The 13,311-nt window shown below is 36.7% G+C and overlaps 1 protein-coding gene across 7 annotated transcripts in view; it reads left to right on the top strand.

The window, feature by feature from the left end:
* ATP2B2 (ATPase plasma membrane Ca2+ transporting 2) overlaps window positions 1-13,311 on the top strand; it is a 376,645-nt gene that overhangs the window by 300,126 nt on the left and 63,208 nt on the right. For all 7 annotated transcript variants that reach the window (XM_026724451.2, XM_087923958.1, XM_087923957.1 and 4 more), the window contains 3 exons: window positions 6,116-6,157; window positions 7,497-7,661; window positions 9,880-10,094. In XM_026724451.2, the coding sequence (XP_026580236.1) occupies window positions 6,116-6,157; window positions 7,497-7,661; window positions 9,880-10,094 (422 nt within the window). The remainder of the gene's footprint in view (window positions 1-6,115; window positions 6,158-7,496; window positions 7,662-9,879; window positions 10,095-13,311) is intronic.

The raw sequence follows: 13,311 nt of genomic DNA, 5'->3' as shown, positions 1-13,311 counted from the left end.
TCCCACCAATTTTTCTCAGCACCAAGTTAAGCATTTTCCATTGATTATGATGCTAGCGTAACATATTTTTATGAACTATCCATGTGGCTTGAATGTGATTTCATGCATTTTTCTTCTTTGAACAAAAACATCTTCAGTTTTGAAATTTGGAATGTGCCTTTGACCAGCTTCTTGTCTCCATTTCTTAGCATGTTCATCTTATAAATTCCATATAAGGAAATACATTTAAGTGTTGATGGGGAATTTTAATCTGAGATTTAGATAAAATATTTGTATACTGTTGAAATATTTTTGTTACATTCATTTTATTTTTTGGCATCAACATTATTGCTGATATTCTTAATAATCGGAACATAGATCCATAAACTGGATATGGATCTAATTGGATTTACCAGAGGCAAAAAATAGGGACAAAAATTGTAAGTATAGATCCTGTATTTGTCTTCAAGCAGATGTTTCCTCTGCCTCAAAAACAAAAATGACAAAAAAGGAAGACATTCAAAGCATTAGTTTCATTTTAGTCATGAGATGTAAATCGTAAGTTGAATGCTTAGGTGATGCTAGTATCAGATTATATCCACTGTTACAGGGAGTAGTTCCCATCAGCTCTGAAAAGGAGAAGATATAGGAGATTTCTGTGTGTCTTCAGCTGGTAAGCTGGTGGCTTGGCAGATGCAAACATTACAAAAGTAAAACCAGATTATTATTATTTTACTATTTAAAGTTAAATAAGTTAAATTCTATAATCACACCTACAGTTAGGAGGAATTAGATTCTCAAAACATGTAGTTTCACATTGGATAGTATAACTTTTTATCTTATAAAATAGGTCCCATCCTGGACAGTTAAACAACATGTATATTCCAAAATATACAAAAAGCAATCATATAGACTTATGAGGGGGGAAAAACCATACCAAAATAAAACTGGTGATAAGCAGCCAGAAATGTAGCTATTATATAAAGTTGATTTATCATATTAATTTTAAAGTTTATCCTTCAAGTCAGTGTTTAATCTTGGCGACTGCCTGGACTAGTTGTTGCAATTTTCTTGACAAGATTTCAGAAATAGTTTATTCTTGCCTTCTTCCTGTGACTGAGAGTGACTGGTTGAAGCTCATCCATGTGGTTTTGGGCCTATGCCTGGTTTCTAACCTGGTGCTTAACCGTTACACCACCTCAATTCTCATTTATGTTTGTTGCGTTATGTTGTTTTGTGTTGTATTATGTTAATTATAGCAAGTGGAAGAAGTGTGAGAAAATGCTATTGTGATAAGTGCATATTTTGAGAAAAGCTCTGCCTATTTTAGTTCTTCTTTGAATTTCATGTCAACCTTAATGAGTTCATTCTAATTCTCCCCTGGATTATGAAGTAGCAGAAGACCTTGGACAAACCTGAAATGTGTGTGATTTAAAACACATTACAGGCTTCTTTGCAATATTCTATATTTAAAATATTTACATCAGAATAGGACATTTTGGCACTGACCCTTGACCACCTTCAACCCAGCCAACCACCTCAGCCAATTTAAAGCCAGTTTTCCTTCTTCGCTGGTCCAATGGGTCCCTGTTTCTCTGCGTCTGGCCCTTCATCCCTGCCCATTTGTCCAGACAACTTTGGTTGCACTGGGCAAATAGCCCCAAGCCAATGGGTAGTGGGCGACAGCTCTGGGGCTGGGGAGGGGGTGACTTAGGTGGCTGGAAGGGGATCAGCATGTAAAACAATCAGTGGCAGGCTGGAGGAGAGAGCAAGAGGTGCAGTGGCTTGTGGCTCCTGGCACTGTGGGGGAAAGAGTGATGGCATGTTGGGAGTGCAGCCAAACTAGGCATCAGGCCAGAGTCCAGGCACAGAGGCCACAGTGGAGTGGTGGTGGTCAAAATGGGAAACTGCACCTGATCCTGCCAGCCTGACACCAAATGGGCAGCTCGGTTGTCATCTCCTTCCCCCTCGCAATGCCAGCGACTATGAGCCCCCATACCTCTTGCTCTTTCCCCCAATGTGATGACCCGGAGCATAGCACAAAAGCAACACAATCAGAGAACAGGTCTAACCCCCCTTTATTGCTCCAACTTTGCCCCCAAATGTTTACACATTCACTCAAGTCCTGGAGCAAAGCTCTCACACGCACCTTCAGAAGCCTCTGGTTCTGAAGCTTCTGGTTGCAAGTAGTTCAATAAGCAAGGTTAGCCACACAGCAACCAGGACCAGCAGTCCAATAAGCCAGGTTATCCCAAACATTAACCAGGGCCAGCAGTCCAATAAGCCAGGTTAGCGAAACAGTAACCAGAGCAAGAAGTTTAGAGAATCTGGAAAACTGGCAAGCCCCACAAAACAGAACACAGCAATCTCCAAATGTTGGCAAGTGCTCATGAGGCTCCACAGATTCAACACTTGTTCTGGACAAATGTCCCTCTCACTGGCACCTCCTTACATCTCAGTCCCTAGGTGTGCCTTGTGAAAGGGAGCGGGGCACTCTCCTCTCTGGTAGCCAGCTCAGTCAGCGTTGATCTTGCTGTCTCTCTTCCCTCCTTGCTCTCGGATCAGGAGGCGGTAGTCCTTGCCCTTCTCCTGAACTCTCCCTGTCTGCAGGCCTTAGTAATTCAGAAAAGCCTTGCCTAGACAGACTCTGCCCTTCCCCAGTTTCCTCCAAGGCCAATGGAGCCCCTCTTTCAATCTCTGTCAGCTCTTGTTCCAGCTCATCTTCCCCCGCAGATTCAGGCTCTGACAGGAGCACGACACCCAGCCTGCCACCAATCCTATTGCCTGCTGCCCCCCCAGCCCCCTTGGTCATCCCCTCAGCACTTTTGCTACCGCCCAGTGCAGCCAAAATCCCGGGTCAAACTGTGTCTGGCCAAATGGGCAGGGAAGAAGGGATGGGGCGGAGGGCCTATTGTCAGTGGAGAATGCCCAATGGAGGGCCAGCAGAAGACAAAAGCCGACTGTAGATTGGCTGAAGTGAATGGCTGGGGGTGGCACAGCCAAGGGTCGATGCCAAAAAATCCTAGACCCTATTTACATCCAGCTGCTTAGGAGAATGTACCACAAACTAGTTAAAATATGAAGTTCTGCATAACCATGGAACATTTGAAAAATCGCATCCACAGGTTCTCAGTGCTTTCGTCAGAACAACAGAAGCAACATTATGGAGTTGCATATTGACAATCAAATACTATTTTTAAATACTAGTGTTTAATTCTCTGTAATACTACAATTGTTAACAACAAGCATTTAATGATAGCAAGAATAACCTTGTTAAGGATTTTCTGCAGGAAAAGAATTCTGTCTTTTTTTTTCAGATTAATCTATCCTCATAATATTTTTATATTTATATGGATTATATTGGGAAGGTCATATGCATGAATCAAAGATCCAGAATATTGTTGCATTGGTCTGTACTGTGTTGATCATGTACAGTATTTTCTTGTGGATCACATATAAGATTTGTGCAAAATGCTATGCTGAAAAATTTATTAAGACTTGTGTTCATTTAAATTAATTTGTGTATGGCCAAGTCTTTTACTTTTCTCTTTAAAACAATTATTGCTTAACTGTATCAAAATTCCTTTATAACTTCCAGTTACTTCAGAAGCAGTTTACATGGGCTAAAAATGTGTCTATGTTGACAAGTAGAAATATTATTTGAGAAAAGCAAATCTAAACATTTCTTAGTTTTTGCATTTGATTACTAGTTAATAGAGACAGTGCATAGACTTTTTCTAGTTTTATACATGCTAGACTGCTACATTTCATCTTGTTGAATCTTACTGATTTTTGCATGGTACCTTTTCAAAACTGGGAGATTAATTTTTACTCTTAATCACAGCAAACCTAGAAAAAAATACCCTAGGTGTATCCTGAAATTACAGCACTTGAAAAAATCTAATGCATGTTCCACAACAGCTACCTTTTTTTTTAGTGGACTGTCTTCTCAGTTTAAAGTTTTAGAAAATTTCAGACCCTGACATTAATTTAAAAGCTATTCTCGTCAAGTTATCAAAACATGAAACTCTTAAGAGCAGTTCATAAATCATCTGCATTTAGGACATGCAGAGATCTTGCTGTCTGATGAAAACCTGAATGTTTTATTTCCTGACAAGTGTACTACTGTCCTAAATGGCTAGCATAATTTAGATAGAGAATTTTTGTTTTATTGTTTTGTTTTTAAAAGGCATGTGCTTGATTATTTGAATGAACCAAAATAAATCAGGAATTGAAAACTGTTCCTTCAACTGTTGCTGAACTGTCATTCCCATGACTGCCCACTATTCAGGGATACTGAGATCATTTAGTGATATCTGAATAGCTACATATCTGATCCAGAAACTGGGCTTTATTGATGAAATACAAGACAAAGGCAAGAGGCAGATTGGAGGAGGATAATAAGCAACATGATGGTGATCATGGATGCTACAAAGCAATAGACGTGACTTCACAAGAAAGGAACTGAAAGCAGAATGTGTGTGTGTGTGTGTGTGTAAAAGAGAGAGAGAGAGAGAGAGAGACAGACAGACAGAACCACACTTTTCCTTTCTTATGTTTCATATTGGCATGGTTTCAACAGGAAGAATCCTCTGGAATGGAAAAAAATAATTATTCATGAATGTTCATGAAAACAGCATTCAAAGCTGTAATTATTTCAGAATTAAGTAAGTCTTAGTTTTATTCTAAGAAAGCATATTCTAGAATCTCCTGGAGGTAACAAGATGAGACCTCAAAGGAAAAATAGAACTAGGAACACTTACCATTTAAGCAGATTGACTATCTACAAAAGAAGGAAAACTAGGAACTTTGTGATGGGATTTATTCAGCAAACCGAAAAATAAATATGAGATCTAAGCCACATGAGCATTGTAGGACCAGGCTTCCAGCTGACAAAGAGACTTAAGAATCAATAAGCTGGTTTTGATTACAAATCTTATTATTATAATTATACCTTCAAGTCAGTATTGACTTCTGGTGACTGCCTGGACAAGTGTATGCAGTTTTCCTGACAGGATTTCAGAATTGGTTCACATTATCTTCTTTCTAGGGCTGAGAGAGAATAACTAGCCCAAGGTCACTCAGATGGCTTTGTGTCTAAGTCGGGCCTGGAACTCACAGTCTCCCATTCTCTAACCTGATACCTTAACATCACACTAAATTGATTGTCTGTTAGATTTGATTCGATTAGTGATTAAGTTTTTCTCTGAAATTTATGTCAAACTTAATCAAATTCCATCCTAATTCATCCCTGGATTAGCAAGCAACAGAAGATGACAAACCTTTGCAGGTCCTTAAAATACATTACAAACTCCTTTATAATATGATATATTTAAAGTTGTACAGAGAGCTTTCTAAAATCTGGTTACCATAAGACAGTCAGTATAGGAACTTCTGCATAACTATGAAACATTTGAAAAATGCACTCATAGGATCTCAATTCTTGGTCAGAATGACAGAAGAGAGTATATGCCTCTTTGGGGCATTATGGAACCATGGATCAGGGGCAGGGTTTGTGTCATGATGCTGCTTTCATTGGTCGATCGCCCTTTGCTTCCCCCTCTCCCCCCATCCCCCGCTGCTGTTGAAAAAAACCTGTTTGGATAATTTGGAATGATTAATTTAGGTGCTGAGTTATACAAACCATCCTGCCTTAAAATATGTATGATTGTTATTAATACATAATTCATGGGAAGTCTTCAGTGGCAAATATATTAATTTAGTTGCAAAGTTTTGTCCAGGAAGATCATTTGTGTGTATAAATATCTCAATGGGCAATACATTGTGTAGTGAGAACAATCAACCAATGGAAAAACACCTTGCCCTCGGAAATTGTGGGAGCGCCATTACTTGAGACTTTCTAGAAGAGATTGGACTGCCATTTGTCAGAAATGGTGTAGGGTCTCCCGCTTGGGTGGGGTGTGTGGACTAGATGACCTACAAGGTCCCTTCCAACTCTGATTATCTGTTAACTGTTAACATTTTATTTAAAACACGATCATACTTTTTATTGTTTTTTAAATTTAAATTTTGTCCTTCTCATGCTCTTTCTGTGTACTGATTGTTTATTGTGCGTTTTGTTTTTTGTTTGTTTGTTATTTGATTTTTTTTGTCTGCTACAATTTTCATCATGTAGGCAAAATGCAGGATGGGAATATGGAAAACAGCCAGAATAAAGGTAATGTTCTTTATATCAAGGGAGATTGTTAAAATTACTTTACAGAGCAAAATATTAATGAAGTTCAAATTGGGAATTGGGTTTGGGGTAAATACCAAGTATTCACAAACTGTCAGTCTTTCCTTTCACTGAAGGTGTGTGTGTAGGGTAGGGAGAATAAAAAATTTCATCACTGGAAATTAGGCTATTTAGAAGCTCCTGACAGTTTTATGATGTAAGTATCAGTGCTATTAGAAAAAATAATGTATGGTGGATAAGACATAAAAATGACATTCTCATGAAAATGGCCAGATCAGGCATATTTATGTTTTGTATTGTTACAGTAAAAGAAAGTGTAGAAAAGCAATTCATCTAAAGCAAGAAGTTTAAAAAATGGTAGAGTTCCAAAAAGTAGCTTGTTATTACAGAAGTCTGTTGCTTGTGGTCCTCTCATGCCCTTAATAATTTTATATATTTACTCAGGTATGTTACTTAGTGAAAGGATTAGCCCTACAGCTGTGATAATCTTGGTCTATACAAACAACACAGATACACATACATACACAAACACACACACACGCACACACACGCACATGCACATGCATGCATACAGTCTGGGATTAAAAGACTTGATTGCATATATTCAGTTTCCTGAATTTTTCAGCAAAAATGTGACACAGCAATATTTCCTTTATGTTCAAAATCTGTGATATATGAACATGTATTTAATATACTATGTCTAAATTATCCTTTTTAAACCAAAGAAGAAAATATAAATATAAAAACCAGAAATGCATATTATTTTGTTGATTTTTTTAACTGTAGAGCCTTTTATTAGGATTTGTTTGTTGATTGTATGCATCCAGAATCACAGTTGTTCTAGATGGGCAGCAATATACTGTACATTTCTTAAATACATACATGTAAAATTATAGAATTAGGAAATGATTTGGGTCTCACGAATCCGGGATTGTTTTTGAGTTATTTCCATCAGTTCCCAGTGTGTATGAATAAATGTGGGAAATGGAGACTAACAAAACATCTAGTAGATATCAGATTACTTATCTCTAACCTAACCCCGCTCTCTCATGATAAAGTGAAGTTTTACATTTATTGTAAAAAGTAGTAAAATATATTTTTATTTATGTATGATTACTCAGTCTGTAGCTGAATGCATAGATTAACTGCGTAGATTAATTCGTCCAGGCTGAAAACAAAGTAGCAAAAGATCTTATATCCAAAGTTCATTAAAGTATGAAGAATCAGTAATGGTTATTTATAATACTATTAAAATTATAATCCCAATTCTTAGCTTTTTAAAGGAATGTATAATCCCCCAAAATACTGCTTTGTATTTAAGCCAAACAGCAGGATGGGGCAGCTGCAATGGAGATGCAGCCACTCAAGAGTGCTGAAGGTGGAGAGGGAGATGATAAAGACAAGAGAAAAGCCAACATGCCCAAGAAAGAGAAATCTGTCCTCCAAGGAAAGCTAACTAAATTGGCTGTCCAAATAGGCAAAGCAGGTAAGATACACACTGATATTGTATATATATATTAAGTGAAAAACTGTATTAGTGCTCTCAGTTTTGATGTTAGATTTTTAACATCCGTTTGCAGAAAACTGTCTTAGCAAATTTGAGAGAGAAATACACCAACACTCATTTAGATAGTATTAATTCACATGTGCTGCTAAATCAGGGTATATTTGTTTGGTTTTAGATTGATATGTAAAAAATAAATATGGTTTGTAATTATCATGATGTGTAAGTTCAAAAAACTTTGGCATATTAATCATCATCAATCCACAGTTTACATCAAATCTATTCTTACTGTCAACAAGAGAGAAAGAAAGAAAAATATTCTTTCTTTTCTTCCCTATTACATCTGGAATGTGCAATTATAATTCTAACTATTCTAATATTTTATCTTTTACTATTGCACAAAAATGGGTCAAATTAGCAATTGACCATAGCAGGGATCTGCAGCATGTCCCAAATTTGAAATAACCTTTCTCTGTTCAAAACAGGTTATTTCAAATTCAAAGCAAACAACTCTCACAATAAAATGAAACACAGTTCAAAGAAATAAAAATCTTGAAGGCAGCGTATGGAAACATCAATACCCCGTTTGATACGAGTGTAGCATTTTTTCCCTCAACACTGTTCAACTATTACAAAGTCTGCACTACTATTACTGTTAATCTTCTCATCACTCCTTCTCATCCATCCTTTTCCACTTGTGACTATATGACTGTAACTTTGTTGCTTGTATCCTTACTTTTATATTGACTGTTTCTTAGTATGATTTGATTGCTTATTGTACCCTATGACTATCATTAAGTGTTATACCTTATGATTCTTGACTCTTGACGAATGTATCTCTTCCTTTATGTATACTGAGAGTATTTGCACCAAGACAAATTCCTTGTGTGTCCAATCACACTTAGCCAATAAAGAATTCTATTCTATTCTATTCTATTCTATTCTATTCTATTCTATTCTATTCTATTCTATTCTATTCTATTCTATGCACTTTTAAGGAGACACTGTACCAAGTATATATAGTGGAAGATAATTTTTAAAATTTCTGAACTATGATTGTAATAACCATTATTCCTGTATTCTTGTTGATGGTATGACTTTTCAGTGACCCTTAGCTGCATATATCTAACAGTGTCTTTATTTCTATAAATTAATACATTGTCTATCACTTTTCATGGTCAAAACTTGAAATGATTAGAGTAATTTGGTTTAAATTTAGCAGTTTGTATGTCACTTTGAATATAAATATGCAAGCTAATTACATGCTTTGTTGAAAAATGTATGTATGATTAAACTACAAAGACCAAAGGTGCTGTAAGAAGGAAGGCAATTCACCTATTTCCATACAAGTCACATGGCATTCCAGCATTTACTAATTCATCATTATTAACAATGTGGGAATTGGAACACCCAAAAAACATTCACTGTGTTTGAAGCGGTACCCCAAATTCCAAGTTATTGAAGAAAATTCCAAAAAGGGATATTCCTTATCCCCTTTTCTTACAATTTTCCGTACTGCAATTCCTGATGGCTAGTTCAGTCTTCATCCTTAACCCTAGAAACCTCTGACATCTGAAATCAGTTACATAACTAAATTCACCTTTCTTGCCTTCATTTTTCTTCCATTTTATAGGTATTTATAACCCTCCTCATAATCCTTCCTCTAAAACAGGAGTGCGTCATAATGGCGTCATTATGTTTTGATTAAGTTGTGATGTATCACAACTTTTCCCTCCCTTCATTAAACCAAGTGTGGACGTGGCCAGCGCATGATGCATCCTGCCTGCAGCCCCACAAGTTTGACAGCCCTGCTCTAGAACCTTCTCTTTCTTTTCCCCATTGCCTTTTCAACACAAAAAAATCCCCTCCAAGAATAAGAGAAAAGCATTACAGCATTGATGGAACTATTTTGTACTAAAGGCTTAAACTGTTGTATCTTCTGTTGTCCCAAAGAAAGGCTAGTAAATTACTTGGATGTATCCAATCTGACTTCATTTAATGTTTTGTTTGTGTGCAGCCCGTGTTGTAACCAAATAGCTCTGGACATCTCTGTCATTCATGTGGCTAGGAAGGTTCTATTCTGATGTAATATATAAAAGAACAGATTGGGTTTTTTTAAAGATGATTGTTACATCACACACACACACAAATTATTTTTACAATAAGTATATATATATATATATATATTTGTCTCTTTCAGGTTTGGTAATGTCAGCAATCACTGTCATCATTTTAGTACTATACTTTACTATTGAAAACTTTGTTGTCAAGAAGAAGCCATGGCTGCCTGAATGCACACCTGTATATGTTCAGTATTTTGTCAAGTTCTTCATTATTGGTGTGACTGTGCTTGTAGTTGCTGTTCCAGAAGGACTTCCGCTGGCAGTTACCATCTCCCTTGCTTATTCTGTAAAAGTAAGTAGCAGTCTCAAAACTAATATATCTCAAAACTGCTAGGTGGGCAGGAGGTGTGGCAAGTAATGGGAGTTCAACCTGTTGTGCAACACTCAGGTCTCAAATCCGGGCTGTCAGCTTTCGATCTGACAAGATCTGTTTCTTTAAACACTGAGCCATTACGCCCCTCCCCTCCTGGGATAATGTTATTTGCCAGTAAATCTTTTCAAAACAATAATATTTTGTTAGCAAATTAAACTAAACTATACTCATGTATTTGGTTGGGAGCTAGTCCTAAATATTTAAGGGCAAAGAAGTGATAATGAAGGTTTTCATTAGGAGAATAAGGCTGTTTTACCTACTTACAGAGCTAAGATTTTTAATGGCATTATGCAAGCTATATGCACTTGCTATTGCGTTGAGCACACTTTGTACTCTATCATTGCTATTAACTGTTAGTGGAACTCCTATAGAGATTTTTGGGAACAGGTGGGAGGAAGGACAATTTGTTTTGAATGCTGGAGTGTGTCTTGTTCTTTGATGCATTTTATTTAATAAAAAACTGCACAAAGGCCAATGTTTGCTTGATTTTTCTAATGTATTCAGATTCTTCTTCAAAGATTCTATAGCCCAAATCTCCGTTTTGTTCTCCAGGCTAGTTTTTTTCTTGTCCAAGACAATGTGGCATGAAAGATTGTGATATAGAAGATAATTCAGTATCAGGCCAGTTTCATAGCCCAGTTCTGGTCATAAAAAAAGTTTAAGGTTCACAGGACACTGTTTATGTCCATTTAACAATTTCACTCTGGGTTCTTTAGTTTATTTTGGGATAGATAGTAACGGTAACAGAATAACAGAATTGGAAGGAGGCCTGGAGGTCTTTTAGTTCAAATTTCTCTGCTCAGGAGACCCTACACCGTTCTGGACAAACGATGTCAAATCTTTTCTTAAACTCTCCAATGATGGAGCACTCACAACTTCTGAAGACAAGCTGTTTCATTGGTTAATTGTATATAACAGCAGCTTTTTAAAGAAGTATATTTTTAAAAATCAGTATTGTCAATACTGTATGTCTGTTTAACTTGATGGTTTTGATGTAAAGTTATAACCAAGTGAGTAGGGAAGAAAAAAGGGCAGCTGACACAATTCTCAACATTAAATAAAAAAATTAAGCTATAGTTGCTTTGGACAGAATTCTTTTGCTTACAGTGCAGGTTTCCTGACATGTATATTATATCCAAGGTTGGATCTGGATTTCTTTGGTTTACAGAAAAGTTAGCTGAGTGGCAATGTAGTCATGAAATATCTGAAGGGAGTGCAATTATTGCCCCAAAGAACAGGACCAGAACCACTGGGTTCAAATATCAGGGAAGGATATTCAGGATAGGCCCCAAGAGGAACTTTCAATCTGTATAAGCTGTTAGCCAATGATGCAGATAGCCTGGTAAAGTTTCATGCTGTTTTCCAATTATGCCTGATCCTGGATGGGAACGCTTTGCTCATGGTCACTCATGCCTTAATTACCTCCTGAGTGGACCATTGCAATTCACTTTATATGGGGTTGCCCTTGAGCAGGCTCCAGAAGCTGTAGCTGTCACAGAATGCAGTGGCCTAGGCAATTATATGTGCTTCTCAATCAGTGCATATTACATCTCTGTTCTACAAGCTGCCTCAGATACCAGTGTGCTTCCAGGTTCAATTCAAGATGTAAAGCCCTTCAAGGCATGGCCCCAGGTTATAGGAAGAGTCTCTCTCCTATTAAGTCTAACCATCCATTAGATCTGGCATGAAAGGCACGCTGTGTCTCCTTTCTAACAGGGACGGCCATCTTTTCTATCTCTTGTGGAACATCACTTCCCCAGAAATTAGGTTGTCCCTGACCCTGCTGGCTTTCCATAAGTTTGAAAGAAATTGTTGTATGCTTAGGGATTCAGTTGAGTGGCAGAGCCTGTGAAATGCTTGCATTGATTTGTTGCTGGTTGTTTTGTTTTTTAACTTAACTTTTAATTGTTTTGTTTTTAACTGCTAATTATGTACATACAGTATTATTTCTAATGTTTTATATTGTTCTAAGGTGTTTCTAATTACTCTGAATCATCCAGAGTCATGAATCAGAGATGGGTGGCCATATAAATTGAAATAACAAACAAATAATGAGTTCTCTGTCACCAGAAATCTTCAAATAGAATCTGGATGATCATCTGTCAGAAATACTTTAGGACAACATTTCTTATTCTTGCCAACTTTGGACAAGACATTGGACTTCAACTCCCAGAATTCCCTATCCAAGCACTAAGCAGTTTGAATCAGTGACCTCTAAAGCCCTTCCAACTCTATGATATTATGAGGTGGTTGACAAGTTGTGGAAGGAAGCATATGATGTAGAGTCATTAAATATATTGTTGTTGTTGTTCTTATATTATTAATTTCAATGACTGCCTGTGCATATACCTTTACACAAAGAGAGAGAGAAAAAAATTCTCTGAAGGTACTTTGTGATCTGAGGCTTTTTTTTCTTTATAGAACAGCCTGCTAAATTAATATTATGCCAGCTGCTGTCTCTATTCATTCTTGTACTTTATTTGATTCATCTTTGCTAAATAGTTTGACATAAGCAGGCTCTCAGGTCTGTGCAGCAAAACCTTTGAAATATTATTTGATCCCTGTACTGGTATTAACATTCTGTTAGCTCTAGAAATCCTAACTTTCCAATTCAATGAATCTAAAATTTATTGAGCTGGTAGCATGCAATCATGCTGAAGAGGGAGATGAAAAAGTCAATCCAGACTGCTTTAAAAATAGATTCCTTACTTGAAATTCAAAAGAAGAGAATTGAAAATAGAACTGACAATGCATTAGTGCCATTATGTAAAATTATGATGAGACTGTTTTGGTTGTGCACACAGAAAAAAAACACCCTAGACCTGGATAAAGTACAAAAAAGGAAACATAAAATAATGGGTTATCATCTGGAGTTTTCTCTAGATACTATCTAATGGAGATACATAAAATAAGGCACAATTGGCAATTTATGTTCCAGCAGATAAAGGATATGAAATTTGGAGATAGATCCGAAAAAATGATAGAGTCAATTTACTTGGTTCAGAAAGCTCATATAATAATTAATGGAGAATCTACAAACTCATTCAAAATAAGGAAAGGGGTACAGCAGGGATGTCCACTTTCACCTCTGCTCTTTAACCTGACTTTAGAAATTTTGTTGATAAGAATTAGATCT

This window comes from Pseudonaja textilis, chromosome 2 (assembly GCF_049901715.1).
Source record: "Pseudonaja textilis isolate UNSWEBS1 chromosome 2, rPseTex1.2, whole genome shotgun sequence".
Lineage (NCBI taxonomy): Eukaryota > Metazoa > Chordata > Lepidosauria > Squamata > Elapidae > Pseudonaja > Pseudonaja textilis.
The sequence above is the reverse complement of the archived record's forward strand: the minus strand, read 5'-3'. Positions and strand labels throughout refer to the sequence as shown.